At 38.4% G+C, this 16829-nt stretch overlaps 1 protein-coding gene across 1 annotated transcript; it reads right to left on the minus strand.

Moving 5' to 3' along the window:
• Positions 1-379: 379 nt before the first annotated feature.
• On the minus strand, positions 380-11111 carry LOC139741894 (ataxin-7-like protein 3). The gene is made up of 10 exons (XM_071652469.1): positions 10994-11111; positions 10089-10220; positions 9602-9777; positions 8969-9048; positions 7909-7980; positions 6439-6497; positions 4626-4708; positions 2522-2623; positions 1123-1265; positions 380-540 (listed from the first exon to the last, which is right to left on the minus strand). The coding sequence occupies exons 1-10, from the start codon at positions 11048-11050 to the stop codon at positions 380-382; spliced, it is 1065 nt and encodes a 354-aa protein (XP_071508570.1). The 5' UTR covers positions 11051-11111.
• Between the last annotated feature and the right edge of the window lie 5718 nt (positions 11112-16829).

The raw sequence follows: 16829 nt of genomic DNA on the forward strand, positions 1-16829 counted from the left end.
CTGCAACTGGTCTTTCAGCAAAACCTGACATTCACAACATAATTTGCTTGTTAATGATGTGCTTACTGAGGTAATCCTCCAACGCTTAACTCATAGCTTGCTGAAGTGGCACTTTGCACCACTGACAATAATGCATCTCCAAGACAACATTCATATGGCACGCCCAGCACGGGAAGAGTCAAGGACATCTCTTTCCTCGTGTCTTCTCTTCTTTCTACACCTTCATCCACCTCGTCTCTCACTATCTCTCTCTTTCTCTCTCTCTCTCTTTCTCCTGCAAGCTTCTTGGAAGAATATCATTGTCTCATGGAAGCAAGTAACTTGTTACCAACTTCAAACATAACTTTAGGAACAGCCTGCTCTCTGCAGACACCTTTTGTCAGTCTACAACATCGTATTGCAGAGTTGCAGCAGAAGCAGCAGGCACAGAACCACTGCTTGTCTGCGACTGAGATGAGGGAGGGCGCTGTTTACTCTTCTTGCGGTGGGTCAGCTTGGTTGGTTTTTTCCGTTTCTTGGATGCTTGGCCATCGTTGGAATCTAGCACAGAACATGGCACAATATGTAGATATATTTCCTTTTTTTTAATGGTAAGAACAGCATGGAACAGAGTAGACGAAAACAACATTCTGGAATTTGAGTCTTCAGCAGATTTAGATAAAGATGTGGGCTTAGATGTACAAAGCCGTGCTTTAATTGACAGTTGTAAGAGCTACCCAAGGTCATTCCCAGTGGTGGATCCAGAGGGGGGCGCAACCGGTGCACACCCCCCCCCCCTTTATTTTTCGTTGAAAAGAAAAGAAATTAAAAGAAAAAAAAGAAATGAAACCCAGAAGTGGCACCAGAAATATTAGTTCCCCCCCCCCCCCCCTTTTACAGAATTCCTGGATCCGCCCCTGATTCCATCAACACTGGCATCACAGGTAGGAAAACAGCTTTTGTCTATCAGTTTATTCTATTGATAATCTCTTTGAAAGATGCACTAAGCTGTTCACATCCAATATGAATCATCTTCTTATGTACACATTATTAAGAAACAACTTTTCCAGATGGTCTATCTAGATCTGATCATAAAATTTGTCTCTTGGTAGACCCACTGACATGGTTGGGTATGGCTCTTACTTGTGGTGGACGTGGACTCCGCTGGCGATGGGTTGCTGATGGCATCCCACTGCTGCAGTCTGTTTAACCTCTCTCTCAGGGCCTGGCCGTCTCCATCCTCGTACGTGTCGATGTCAATCTCGTCCGTCTCTAAGACCCCCGTTCTGTGGTGGGTGGCAAGAGAAGACGAGGGGAATGGGCTGCATTACTCTTCAACTTCACGTCCAGAAATCCATGGTTTCTCATCAATCATCAATAAAAAAGCGAGTGACTGCAAATGCTGATAACAAGTCCGATAGTTGTGAAGAGTGAACAATTATCACAAGACCTTTGTCCCTCTGCTCAAAAAGTCTTGGAACCCACCTATCAGGTCTTGCTATGGAATACCCTAACTTCATTCAAAATCATTTTCCTTTGAAAGAGACACAGCAGAGGTCTAATTCAGGGGGTATTAAAGGTATGGTATAGTATTGGTGGAGATGAGAATTGGGCTTTTAACTTTTTGCCAGATACCAAGAAAACACTTATGATATAGTACAGAGCATACAATATCAAAAGGAATTCAAAGTTTATTTGATGAAAATCGGGTTTGGAATGACTGAAACATCAAAAAACAAAGTAAAACAAAGCGATCGCAATAAAGTGTGGGTCCCACACTTTATTAGAATCGCTCTTTTTTGGATATCTCAGCCATTTCAAAACCAATTTTCATCAAATAAATGTTGAATTCCTCATAGAATTACATGCTCTTTTATATTTCACAAGAGGTTTCTCCTTATTTCACCAAAAAATGTTAGAAACCTGAAATTAGGTCTCAACCACAACTGTACGATCCCTTTAAAGGATAGTGATTGGGAAGGGGAGAAGCAGATAGGAAGCTCACATTGGGGGGCTGGCATGTGGACTTAGCCCCTACCTCCTGGTGAGCCCATTCTCTTGCCAGTATATTATGCTTAATCATCAGCCAGCTTTCGAAGGGTCATCCAACCATACCCAGAGTCCAAGATGATTGCATATGGATCTTAAATTAAAATGAGGTTGCTGCTTCAATTAGGAAAGTTTGCCATTTATTTACCACAAGTTTTTACTAGACACTCTGGCCCTTTTTAGAATTCTCAACCCTGTCTTTCTTGAAGTATTGGCAATGGAGGGGGGGGGGGGATAAATCAAATCATGATCAAATCTTATCAATCAGTACAACCCATTATCAGTGGCACACATTAAACTAGGTGAATGATAATCTTGAACATTGAAAAGGTACGAGTTCCAGTTTGCATTGTTATATTTTGATGAGTTGGATGCATCAGTGTATATTCTTTGGTCCAATCCCACATGACTGGCATCTGTGAGTTGAATGGCTATTGAGGAAGAAGCTAACAAATTAAGATACTCCCAAGCTTTCTTCCGTAGTCTAGCTCACCCATCTCCTTTATGTCTCAGTCTCTCTTCCGTCTCCAAACCAAGAAGAAATCTCCTCACGTTTTGTCTCTGTTCATCGGTGTGCTGTGGACACCTCAAGGTTCTGGCCAGGAAAGACACACACAAACAGAGTTAAAACAAGGACTTAGAAATAATAAGATAATCCTGGGGTTCTGTGAATGAGGACTGCACTAAAGAGTGTCATTATTGGAAATAAAATGAAACGTCAGGGTATGCAATGACTCTGGATTTGTGCAAAGGCGATACCAAAACAGGGTCAAAATAAGAAATGTAAAAGGCATCATAACACACGACACAGAAAGGATTCATAAAAGGGGGACACAAAACAGGTCCATATTGTGAAGAACAGAAAAGACAAAGGACTAAACAACAGAATGACAACTCCATACTATAACTTCTTCATGTGTTTATACCTTGGTGGATATTGTTCATCACTTTTCCACCATCTTGTTCTATCAATATGATATCCCCTTCTTAAAAGGTTTGCAGTACCAGTATGTCTAATTACCTTTTATATTCTGTGATGCTATAAATGTTTACATGACATCATGCAAATACTTAAAAGCTGATGAGTACTTGGTAGTAAATATGACATCATGCAGGCCTGACATGAGTGTCAATATCAATCAGATTATTGTTTGGTTCTCCTATACTGCTATACAAGGAAAGAACTGTCCCGGTTTCCCAGGAGTGAAAGACATGCTTCTACTGAAGGTGATCAGATTATTGCAAATTCCTTGGAGCTGGTGACAAAAGAGTTGATTTTCAAGGGCATAGACAGCCACAGCCACTAACCCTTCCACCTGCCAATTCCAGCCCAAAGTTTTGATGCAATTAAAGCTCAAAAGAAAATAAAACTAGAAATGTCGCTAAGGCGACTGGTATGCCTCCGCCATAATGCATGATTCTCCTAATAGGTCTATAGTACATGTGGACAATGTGTGATTACTTTTTCACAAAATTGGCAAAATATTAAAATGACAAGTTTGTCACAAATGTGTTGAATGTTCACCTTCTTTGACCTAGGTTTAATTGGATGAATAGGAGAGCATGCATTTGGGGATTTAAAGGACTTTAACTTGACTTTGACCCATTCATAAGTTTATGCATTGAGTAATTTTCAAGGTATGGAGAAAAAGTGCAATTTTTGTATTGAGAAGTACACTGTTACCATTTTCATCTGGCCTTTGACCCTAAAATTCATAGGATAATCACTGTCAGGCAGAACATGCATAAGTATGTAGAAAGTTTCAAGATAACTTGAGCCACTTCCGAGATATGGAGGAAAAAGTTAGTTCAGCACTTTCCCTTGATCTTTGACCTTTTGACCTTCGAGGCAAAAAAAAAAAAAGAGAGAAAAAAAAAGAAAGTTTCAAGAGAATCTCTATTAGGTTATACATGCATACACCAAGGGGAAAAAAAATAATCCTGCTGGCATTGCATAAATGAGGGAAATAGTAAAATTTTGAAGTGTTGCCCTTGACCTTTGACCCCTGACCTTTGACCCATGACCCCTAAATTCTCTAGATAATCACCGCCAGTCAGTACAGGTATATATATACTATGTTCCATGAAGATACCTTGAACAATTTCCAAGTTACAGAGTAAAAAGTGAAGTTTTAATGTATTTACGTGACCTTTTGACCTTTGACCTTTGACCTCATGATTCCAAACTTTCACCAGAGAATCTTAATTGGGTAATACATGTATACATTAAGTTTCAAGAAAATATCTTCAGGCATTGCATAGATATGGTGGAAATAGTGAAATTTTACATATTTGACCTTGAACTTTTGACCTTTGACCTTGAGCATCTGCACCCAAAAGTTGATAGGCACAACTTCACCCCCTAATACATATACATGCCACGTTTCATCAGGATACCTCAAAACGTTTTTTAGTTACACTGTCCACAAAATTCATTACGGACGGACGGAAGGACGGACAGACGGACAGAAGGACAGACGGACGGACGGAAGGACGGACGGACAAACCGAAAACATAATGCCTCCGGCACCACTTCGTGGCGAAGGCATAAAAACAAGGAAAGGAGAATTTGAGGAGAAAAGGGAGTCTCTCCTTACTTTGTGCACATTTTCTTGGTATGTTCTGATATGACGCCGCATGTTGACATCAGTACCCGCTTCCTATCTTCCAGAGACATGGCCTGGGCAAGTGTAAACAGAGATGACAGTAATTAATATGTGTGATGATTATTTGTTCAAATTAACAATACAGAGATATAATATGACCTATGACATATGAATACCTAGGAGAGGTATCCATAATTTGCAGTGCAAAGGTGATCATCAATAAATGAACAGTAAGTTTTGCAGATATAAAGAGATTTGCACATGCACTGTGCGACAGCATTCTTCATAAGAATGAGTCATACTTCACTTTTGTCTCACTTTTGATTAACAACAATTTTTTTTTTTTTTGACACCATGTGATTATCGATTATTTTTTCCACATCATCGCAAATTACCTATCAGCACACTAATGTTTCTTTTTTCCAGTTTGACTGGACAGGAAAGATACATCAAAGTAAGAAGGAAATCCTGGCTAATTTCTTGTGTCACTGCCAAATGTCAAAAGGGCAAGATTAGCATGTTCTGACTTTGAGTGATGCCATAATGTAAGCATGTGATTTTTAGTGAGAATCAAAAGGCCCGCCTACAGTGAGTGTGCACTTTGTGCCTCAGAGTAATAACAAGAGTTCATATCAACAAATTATAGCAGCAGTTGGACCATGGAGCTACCAAAAAGATGGAGTAACAACGAAGGCCACCAATATTACGTAACCTAACTACGAGCGGTCAGTTCTGACAGACTTCAAAGCACCGCACTCGCTGGGACGGCTTAACTCGTCCCGCAGGGGATACTTTGGCAAACGATGCTCCGAGCCGCAAAAATGACGTCATACTCACCAACATTGCACATACAATATAGTGCTGTATCGAGTCGAAAACTCGACTTGCAACAACATATGGCTGCGCAAAACTTTGCTGAAGACCACGCGCATGCGCATAATATCCACAGGCAAAACAGAGGAGATACCGAGTGCAGTGCACTTTGAACGAACTGAATTGGCCCATGAACAGCGAAGGTACTGTACAGTGTATTGTCGTCATGCTTTGTGACTGTGGTAAAGTACATACCCTAAGAATAAAATTCTTAATAAAAATCCCTCACATTTCTCCACATATTTCAATATCTGTCCGTAAAGCTGACATTTGAAACTACAATCTTACGTAAGTGTTGACTGCGTACAATTGCGTACATTTTATCTATACCGTTGTGAAGCCAGCTGTTATTTGTCTTTGTGTTTGTTCGGGACAGCGTGACGGCCATTATTGATCGTGTCGAGAGTGCAGTGTTTGTTTACATGCCGGTCGTATCATATCGTGATTTACATACTAAACGACGGTATGACATGTTAAACAATTTGTTACACTGCAGATTCACTATTTGTAGCTATAATTAATTCAGAATCATGTTAAATCGAATATGCTCGAAGTCGACGGGGCAGTTGCAGTTTGTGTAGTCCCATGCATTGACGTTCCATGGTGGAACCATGGAGCTAGGTAGCTCCATGGTAAGAACCAGTTTGCGAACGCGCTGCGGATGACGTCATTGTGCGTACGCACTGTCTCATCTGTCATCGCTCTCGCTCACGGGGGCTTAGCGAGGATTACTTTTTACGAGTCGGCTTCGAGCATCACTTCAAAAGGACCCCAACCGTTGTTACTCCATCTTTTTGGTAGCTCCATGGTTGGACGACCTGTTCTTTTGTTCTCATCAAACAAAAATGAACAAAGATGAAATGTTTTCAGTCTCCTTTCCTCCATTTGGCCCAGAATCAAAATGCAAACAATGCACATACGTTCGACTCACCTTAAATACTGCCACACTGCTTTCTGAGTTGACACTCCCCACAGCCAATTCAGCCATATCTAAATGGAGTCAAATTGTTAGCGACATTATGACTATTCACTCCAATATGACAGATAACTAAGTTTATCATTAGTGCTTCTTTCTGCAAGTTGATTACAACATTAAAGGACAAGTTCACCGTCATATACATGTGGATCGAGTGAATGCAGCAATATTAGTGGAACAAATCAGTGAGAGTTTGGGGAAAATCCGACAATCCATTCAAAAGTTATGAATTTTTAAAGTTTCTGTGCAATCCCTCCTGGATGAGAAGACTACTACAGTGTATGATGTCACATGCGTACAACAATATCAGGAAAATAAAAAGAGAATTTCACAAAACTTCACTTTTTTGATAAAGTGCATATTTCTTCGACTTGTTACTGACGTATGCTAAGAGTAATATTATTCTCCCTGCCTTCTGAAAGAGAGAAGTCGAGTGTTCTTTTATTATGCGAGAAAAGTGAAAATATGTTAAATTTTCTTTATTCTTTTATTATATCATTGTACACATGTGACATCACAATCTATCGTAGTCTTCTCATCCAGCCGTGACTGAGCAGAAAGTTAAAAAATTCATAACTTTTGAATGCATTGTCCGATTTTCCTCAAACTCTCACTGATGTGTTCTACTAATATTACTGCATTCACTCAACCCACATGTCTATGAAGGTGAACTTGTCCTTTAAAAGTATTGAGTGCATGAATAATCGTACATCAATACTGCAAGATATAACTACACACAAATACAGAACGAGAAACACATCATCTTGGTTGCATATGATGTACATTGTGCATTTTGCACTGAAGACACACAGCATGTTCTGATTCTTCTGTAATTCCACCAAACATTTAAAAGTGCTGAATAGTTTACAAAATGCCTTCAACATTTATTTTAACTACAATTATTTGATGTATGCTGTATCTATTAGGAAAGGAACTGAAAATGAAATTTAGTTAATAGAAGTACAGTACTAGATATATTAAATTTCCTGCAAAGTCACACAAATATTCTTATGATAACTTGAACATCAGTATATAATCTTTACCTGCAATATATGGGCTACACAACATAGTATTCAATGTTGTTTCTCTCTGATGTCACTCACATAGAACTCTAAACCCAGTTTAATTAGCCCAGACTGTTAAAGATGTGGTTTGCAACCACAAGGACGGACTTATAAAAGCAAGAAATTAAGCACAGGGGAGAAGGTTAAAGTGTGAGTTTTCTTTCATTTGTATATAGGGAGATAAATTAAAGAAAACTCACACCTCAAGGATGGACTTCCTTTGACTTTGATGATAGTGTGGGAAAATAATATCATTAATAATCATCAACTTTAGCACAGGCATGAGAAAATATGATAGCAGCAATAAACAAGTAGATGATATTTGTTGTTACAAGCTGCACACACAGATGATATATCTCACCGCCCTTCAACTTGGACTTGCTTCTCCTTGGCGAGTTGTTTCCTAGTTTGTCCTTTCTTGTACGTTTTGAACCTAAGACACATAAACCAAAAATATGAGACAAACAGTGCTAGACTTCATATCTCCACATCAATGTTCATATCACTTGAAGCATAGTTAACACTCAAATTATTGCATGTTTTAATAAATAAGCCTACCTGTTATGGTTTGGATTTGAAATGGTATCATGGGTGTTTAATATTTCTTGCAGGAACCTGTCCACCCAATGAGCCCAGTGAAGATATTAACGGATAAGCCGTTGAGGATGAGTCCCCAGTATACTCAGGCAAGTGTCTACAAGAAATGCGTGTTGTAGCAAAATCAGCCCGTCCTCAACAGGTTCAGACAAGGATGTCAACCTTGGAAAACAGCATTGCAGTATTCCGAGGCCTGAAAAGCTATATTTTTGGTGGAAAAACAGTATTTCTACCCTTTTTGTCATGTCACGCTGAAATTACAGCTCATATATCTTGAGATTTGTTACCAAAATGAGTGTTGACAGGATGTTGCTTACTTTAATGAAAAACGAAAGAAAGAAAAAAAAAGCTTATGTCTCTACAAGAAGCTATATCTTTTGGAGGAGTAAGAATAGAAAATACCTGTGCTCACAAAATGTAGATCGTGATACAGGCACCATGGTTCATTCAATGACGCTAAAGTTTCAATGTATACACTTATTTTTTTTTTAGAATGCATTACTTATTCTTTATTCTGCAACAAGCTTTTTGATACACTGTACTGACGACCTGATATTCAATCTGAAGATGAGCATACATCATCCATGTATTATTTTTTTTTCTGCTTCCTTTGCCCTAAGTCTTTTCTATGATATTCCACTTACTTCAAACATGACTTACCTGGCTTGATTACATTAAAAACAAAATAAAAATCTGTTTAAATGCTCTCGTAGCTAACTTCCATTATGAGTGCTAACAACTACAGAACCAATAAACATTACCTTCTGACACATTCAAAGCTGACAGTCAGGCAGACTGTACTGACCTCCATCTGGCCAACTCACCTTTGACCGTGTAGGGCCAGTCAACATCCCTGTCATCGTCCTCATCGCTGTCAAGCTTTGCCGTGTTTGCTATTGCTATCCTGCAAAGTTCAACCAGTGGAGAGAGATAACAAGTCATGAAAAAATCTGACCTCCTGGTAAGGTCACTATAAATTGCAAGAGACGCTTCCCAATAATCTGTTTAACCTCAGACGACATTGCCTCTGCCAGTTTTTTTGATAATTCTTATTCCTTACATTGCCATGTTCTCAAATTAGCCAAGCTAATGGCAAGCTATCTCACTGATCACCAATGCAGCCATTTACCTCAGCGCAATCTCTTCAGCCATCTGCAGAAATATCCTGAATCAAACTAAACAGGGATCAATCACATTTAAGCAAATTATTGACTTCTAAGCTTAATCCTACGATATCAGTACATCACAATAGTCTTTGAGTGGGACTATTGCATTGTTACACCTATTTGGATTTGTATTTTATTACACTGTGGCCAAGATAGGGGAGGGGTGAGCAAACCAAATACCTGGTACCTAAGATACAATAGCTTGGCAAGTTCTGACCAAGAATACAGAGATATAGAGGGTTACTCCACTTTGTCCAGGAACATGGGAGTTCCTGATTATGTTGCTTTTACCGTTTGCTTGCCAGTCTGCTGCTGTTTCTTCCCATTCCCATACACTTCTCAAGGTGTGGGGCGAATCTGCTCGCTGCCAGATTCCGGTGACAGTTTGGACAGACACACTCTAGATGCTTCTTAATCAGGGGCTGTCCAAAGACATCTAGTCCAGGTTGGTCCACAATCTCATACTCCTGAAAAAAAGGTAATCATGTAAGGAGATGATAGGAGGGGCAAAGGGGGGAGGGGATAGGAGACAGGGTTTGGAAGAGTTCAGGGAGAAATCTCATTAGCGCAGCAACAAACAAACCAATCTGCCGATGTAGCATAAGAAGTTCAAGGAAATTACATTATGGAATAGACTGAAGAAGCTTCTGAATGAGGGAAAATTCATGAATGCAGTGCAAATATATGAAAAAAACCTGCATTCATTTGGATAATATAATTAGAAAAATTCTTAGATTTTACAAGAGCTCCAGAGAAGACAGGCATTATAATACTGTACCTGCTGTGCCTCTTCAGTCATGTCATCCATGATCATTAGTCCCAGCTTCACTGAACGATGAACGTCGAAGCACAGTCCTAGTGTCATTTCATCAATCAGCTCAGTCCAGAGTTCCTCTGCCAGTTCCTGCTCCTACAGTTAATGGGTAGCAGTGGAAGCAAATTTTGTAACACACTTTCCGCTCTTCACATACAATACTAGGGTCAAAGGGATCCACAGCATCATGGTTAGAACATCTAGGCTATTTAGCACTTTTTCCTTTCTGAAATGTTAGTGTATACATGAAATGCAAAACTACTCTAAATTTCACATTTTAATGACTACAAGTCAAAGTTTTTTCAGTTGGTTATGTCAAGTTACTTGCCTAAAAATGTCTTTTTTTAGAGGTTTTGAGCAAATCAGCGCAGTTATTTATTCATTTTTGTAAGGTACATTCTACATGATAGACAGACAGCGTGTCTTTCTGTTCTTTCTAAGTAACGTATCTACACAAATCAGGGCTGTTGCAAACTGCGTTTAGCAACCACATACACATTACGCCATGCGTATTTGACTATGGGGCTGCTGGTCGCAGTTTAGGCTTTTGCCAACTGTATAGACAGCACCAAGACTATCAAGAGTAAGACCAAGTGAGATAGATTTTTTCTACATCATCCATGGACTGGTCTATATAAACTAGCTTAGATTATGGCATAGCCATAGATAGGGTCTAGCCTAGCCCGACCAGACGCTGTGCGAAGCACAGCGACTGGGCTGTGTATAGTTAGGTCTAGCCATGCCTTTCATTAAAAAAAAAAAAAAAGATATTTAAATGTGCGCATTATTTGACAAAACACACAAAGCTATACGTGGGACTACGTAGAAGATTGCCTTCGAGGTTTGGAACTGAATCATTCATAGTCTACCTCTTCATCGGGTTCGTATTGCCCAGTATCTGCAAAAGTCAGCAACCGAGGTTCCATGCTCCCTTGTGTTGGAAATCCCTCAAAGTAATTGTTTTCTTGGTCTGGTGGTCAGCGCCCTTAAAGCTAATGAGAATTAAGCTGACGTCGTTGCCGTATTTCCGTGCACTGTATACTCAGCTCAGTAAACGGCTAGGCTGCCGTTAGCACATCAAGCTATTACACACACAGCTGGTACTGGGGATCCCTCATCAGTGGTGATCAATCCAGCAAAAGCACTGCATGCACAATAAGCATGGGCCACAGGTTGCGCAGGTACTAGCAGGTTTCGGGCTGCGACGGGATGGGACGGATCTCCCGCATGCGGGGAAGACATACAGTTTCAATGCCTCTCCTCCCCAGCGCCAGTCATATATGATGTATATATATTTTTTCACACATTCTGGTAACCAAACACAAACAAAAACAAAACTTTTCATACAAAATATTGACATCATATGCTATACCGTACCCCACATCACAAACTAGTAATAGGCCTACTAGTCTGTGGTATCTCCCTCTCCCATACATAGACATTGTTTCAACAATCTTTTCAAAAATCGTTTTCACTATGAAAAACAAAACAAAACAAAACAAAAATAAAAACAAAAAGCTACATTATCTTTGAAATAGGATTGTTCTGCATCCACGCCGGTTTGATGGGCTTTTTTATCAGGCATCTTGACATCATGTGAATGTTTACTGACATTAATTTTGGCAGCCAGATCATTTACTTGTTTTCTCTTTGTTTTTCTTCAGAAGTCCAGAAGCAACATGAAGCTGCAGAAGGGTAGCACTAACCACATTTTGTTTTTGTTTTTGTTTTCCTGCTGCCTCTCCAGTTCTCCATTCAGAAATGAAATATTTCGTGCTCAACCGGCGCCATCGCAATTCAATGCACATAGTGTTCTCCCAACTTTATACTGATACCAAAAACCGGACATGATATAAGGAAGTTCGTTGTATTAATATCATGTCACATTCATCACAGTTGAGGAAGATAGGCCTGTATACAATGTACACCCCTGTGAGCGAAATACTAGTAACTAGGCCTACTAGTAAGTATTCCCTTTACATTTTGAACTAAAAAAAAAAAAAAGTACCATAAACACTCACGAATAACGCGCACCCTGACACTGGACATCGAACACTAAAAACAAGCAAACAAACAAACAAACACGGACACACAGGTAGGCCTAATTTTCATAAGAAATGAAATACGGCATCTTATTTGCATAACTTTTGCAAAGCTGCGTGCAGTCACCAAGTGTCCGAAGTATACCTCCTCAATCCCCTCTTCTGCTTCTCTTGTTCAGAGTGTAGGCATTCTCTCTCTCTTTGAATATTCTCTCTTTGCCCCATTCCTTTCAATCGCATCCCCCTCAGTTTAGTCATGTCATGTTGTTGTGTCTCTGTTGTTTGTTCCATTCTGTCTTAATTACGTTTGTGTTATGTAGGCCCTATTTGTAATTACAGTAAGTATTTTTGAAGAAACTCTTGAGTGGTCCACAAGCATTGCTTTTTAGTGGACCTCTCAGTTCTCTTTTTCCCCTCTAAACATAACTAAGTATTTTATATATGTATATGTATGTATATCTTTATTAGTTTGTTGACTATCGTTATTTTTCGTACTTTGTAATATATATTATGCTTATGATAGAATTCCTGATTTACTTTGTGTCATGTTTTGTTGGAAGAAAATGAGAATGATCTAATGAATTGAACTGAATTGAATTGAATAATATACCCCCAACTTGACGATAGTTTTTTGGACACGAATGGGTGCGCCTTATCACACAATAGTTAAACGTTTGTTTATTTGTTTGTTTGTTTTTTTGTTTGTTTGTTTGTTTGTTTGTTTGTTTGTTTGTTTATTTGATTGTTTGTTTTCCTATTTTTTCCCCTCTGGGATATTCATTATTCTACATCAAACATCATCTGAACACATAATACATCATAATATTTCAAATAAAATACATGTAGCCTACTTTGAAAAACAGACAATGAAATATCGTAACTCAGACCAACAAATTATGATATACAATGTATATCAAGAGAACAGGTGTCTAAACTTTTCGACGCCATTCTTCTGAAACACTTGCAACTTATGATTATTTCTTGAAATAAATTTTTCTTTATCATTATATTCCCTTATACTATCTTTGCATAAATCAAAACGAGGTATTATTCTTTTTATTTTGCAAACATAAATTTTATATTTTGCAAGCATAGTAATACAATTCAATGCCGAATTGTTAATAACCCCGAAACCAAATAATTTATTTTCGGTTGTAAATGTTATTTCTAACCCAGCGTTAACGTTCATTCTCTTACTTCAACCCACAATCTATTAACATATTGACACTCACTCAAAAATGTATATTAAAGTCTCAGCATACACATTACAAAACGAACATTCTTTTTCTTTCAACTAGCCCAATTCTTTTCAACATCTTATTTCTTTATAAAATTATATTTATTTTAAACTGAAACCACCGTAAATTAACATCCACCGTGCTCTTGAACGGGGCCAACGAGAAAAATTGTCATTTCTTTTCCTCAAGTTGTATTGATTGTTGCCATTTTAAAAATCCTTAACATTGATACGCATGTACTCTATTCTCTGACAAAACAGCATGAATATAAAAACATCCTTTACGTTGTTTAATAATCAAATTTGACAAAACTTTTCCATATTATTCATACTTCTATCACAACCTGCTATTTTAACTGCTTGACACGTTCCACAGTAATCTAAAAAAAAATTAAGATCAACATCATATTTCCTCTTCAAAGCAGTAAATGCTAATACATTTCCTTTTTCATCTAACAAATCATTTAAAAAACGAATTCCATTTTTATACCACTTTCGTTTAAAAACTGAAACATTCCCTAGAGTAATAATTGTATTGTTTTTCTATAAAAGGTTGGCACTAAAAATGATTATAATAAGCTGAAAGTAAATCACCGTGAGCTGTGAATATTACACTTCTTTCAAAAAAGGATTACAGGAATGCGAGGTTTGTTCAAATTCCCATCTTTCTCGTTCTCTCCTGTCTCATGTGAAGGACAAAGCGATTGAGTAGAGAGGCAATAGGTAAAGGAGAACCAGGGCCCTGTTTCATAAAGTTGTTCGTAAAGTTACGAACGACTTACGAGCGACCGGTGATCAGTTCTTGTGGTGAATTATTGAAATTCTATCTAGTAAGTATAACACATCGCAACTGATCACCAGTCGCTCGTAAGTTGTTCGTAACTTTACGAACAGCTTTATGAAACGCCCCCCAGGTTGCTTGTCTGAGAATCCCTACTTGTAATTATTACAATGAAGTTTGGTTTGTTTGTTTGTTTTGTTTGTTTGATTTATTTTTCTTCCAACACAATTTCATACATAAATCAAAATTATTTTCAGTAATATCACATGGAATATCAGTAAGCAGATTACAAGTACATGATTCAAAGAAGGAAAATCGATGTGTAAATTAATTTCATTAACAAATTATAAATCGTATTACCAATTTTCAAATAATTATCTGAGAAATTATGCGGAAGAAGGACTGCCACTGAAGGACTGATTTGGTTCGTGAGATAGGTATGCTTTTGATCGTTCTGCTTTGTTGTTGCCTGTTAGGCCTACTTACATGGTTTCAGAACGCCCGCAACGGAATTATTTCAGTGCATAGATACGAAATTTGAAGAGTCATCTATCTATACAGAGCTATAAAAGCCTCACAGGCAGTATGGACAGGAGTCTGTGGTGCTTGTGCTATATCGCCATCTACGTTGCGAGTTTGGCACGTGGTCATGGTGGTGTTTCAGATCATGTTAATACCAAAGATCCTTACTAGTGATTTTTGATTATACCACGGGAAATGGATCTCCATGCAGTCGTCTATAAATTATTATATGAGATAATCTATGTTTATCACCAAGGAGCAAGGCTTTCTGAGCCGTAATCGTTCTTAAGGATTTAGCAAATTCAGGAAATGGTTGAAAGTGGAGTTCCTGACACTGCATGCGCGGATAGATAAGTGCAGTATACTCTCTCACTTACATAATGATTATTGAAGTGATAGATAAGGAATTTATATAGAGCTACACGCAGATTGAATCTAAAAAAAAAAAAAAAAAAATGTGTGTTGCTGTAGATTAGTAGCCATCGAATCGTGTTTTTTTTTAATCATTTCGTTTTCTTTGGTGCACTTTTTGCATTGTTTGAACCATAACCATGACCATTTACAGGGGAATTTAAGTGCTTCTGGATATAGGTCCTGATAATATGTAAGTGGGAGGATGAAGAAGAAATTGTCACTCTTTCCTCATGCAAGAAAGCTGATTCAAATGATAGTATAGAGACATCAAACAATAAAAATGAAAAATTGGAAGAATATCAAAAAATGTCCATATCTTACACTGATTGTGATATACCCAGGATTCCAGAGACTTCAAGAGACAGTGATGTGTAAACCGGATTTGAGACAGCAAAACGAAAGTAAAGAAATGACTGTTTTCCGTTCGCGAACCGCCTTTTGACATTGATCTACAAAATAATGTACATGTTATAATATCTGTCATGTTCGGAAATCCATACACAAAGATCCATATCCTCTTCTCTTACTCAAGAACCAATAAACACAATTTTCCGGTTGAGGATTAGGTGAATTATTGCAGGATAGAATGGTATCAAGGCAGGTGGGTTTCCTCACTTATACAACGAAAAATCGTCGATGTAAAGTTTTTTAGTGAAACATATCGCCTACAATATTGGCACAGATTTTCTATTTTACATGCAGAAAGTGATCTGATGAGACAAAATGAAAGAGTACAATACGTATACATCGACTGAAGACAAAACTGGGCTTTTATTAATTTTCGTCGGTTTCATTCACTAGACAAGCCACAAGAACAATTGTGTATAACTGCTTCTGGAAGCATTGTTCCTGCTTAGTAGTCACTGCTCTAAGTGTACGCAGTGTTTTGTCAAACAAAGCTAGCTGAAGGAGTATACAGTCCTCGCTTGGTGCACTTCGAGAGGAGGTTATTTTCACACACACACAAAAAAAAACTTATCCTGTTTGCTATCGTTATCTTGTGTTAATGATCGAGCTGCAAGGGAGTTGTCATCAAGATATCTCCATTGTTGTGTCTCCCCTCGCATCCATTCTTTATCACCGACTTTGGCAAGCATCAGTGTTGTTGTGGTTGTTTGGATATCACATAAAGGAGGTATACCTCTTTCAATACATGCAAACATCTATTATCGCCGTTTTAAGACTCCTCTCTTTTTTTTCCAATGAGAAATAGTCAATGATAAGCGCATTGGCACGGCTCTATTCTCTAGTTATTGTATTGTATCTATAACTTTGAATTTTGTTCTCTATTCGAAGACAAAGCTTTTCTTCGTCTTGATAGCAATTCATATTTTATAGAATGAAACGATAACAACATTCAGACAGAAACATGAAGCCTATATGAAATTAAAAAACTAATTTTTTTTTTTCGTTCATGCTACTGGTATACGGACTGGCGGTATAACATTTGCATGGATATCAGCATAATAAACTTGATGCTTTTTGCTTATCCTGGTGAAAAGGGAGCGAACGTGGGAAGAGGTCGCGGGGAAGGGCGGGGGGGGGGGGGGGGCATGACCATTACTTGTTGACTCTGGTTACGCCTCTCAGCCGCGAAACGTATATCAGTGTACAGAGTTCCCCGCCAGTCTCGTGACTTCAAGCGACTCAGCACAGAGGTCTGTGATGTTCTGAAAGGTATTCAGCAGACGACATCCTTTCATGCGCTC

The sequence above is a fragment of the Diadema antillarum genome, unplaced genomic scaffold (assembly GCF_040938485.1).
Source record: "Diadema antillarum isolate AM-2024a unplaced genomic scaffold, OU_Dant_1.0 seq00000961_RagTag, whole genome shotgun sequence".
In the NCBI taxonomy this organism is placed as follows: Eukaryota; Metazoa; Echinodermata; class Echinoidea; order Diadematoida; family Diadematidae; genus Diadema; species Diadema antillarum.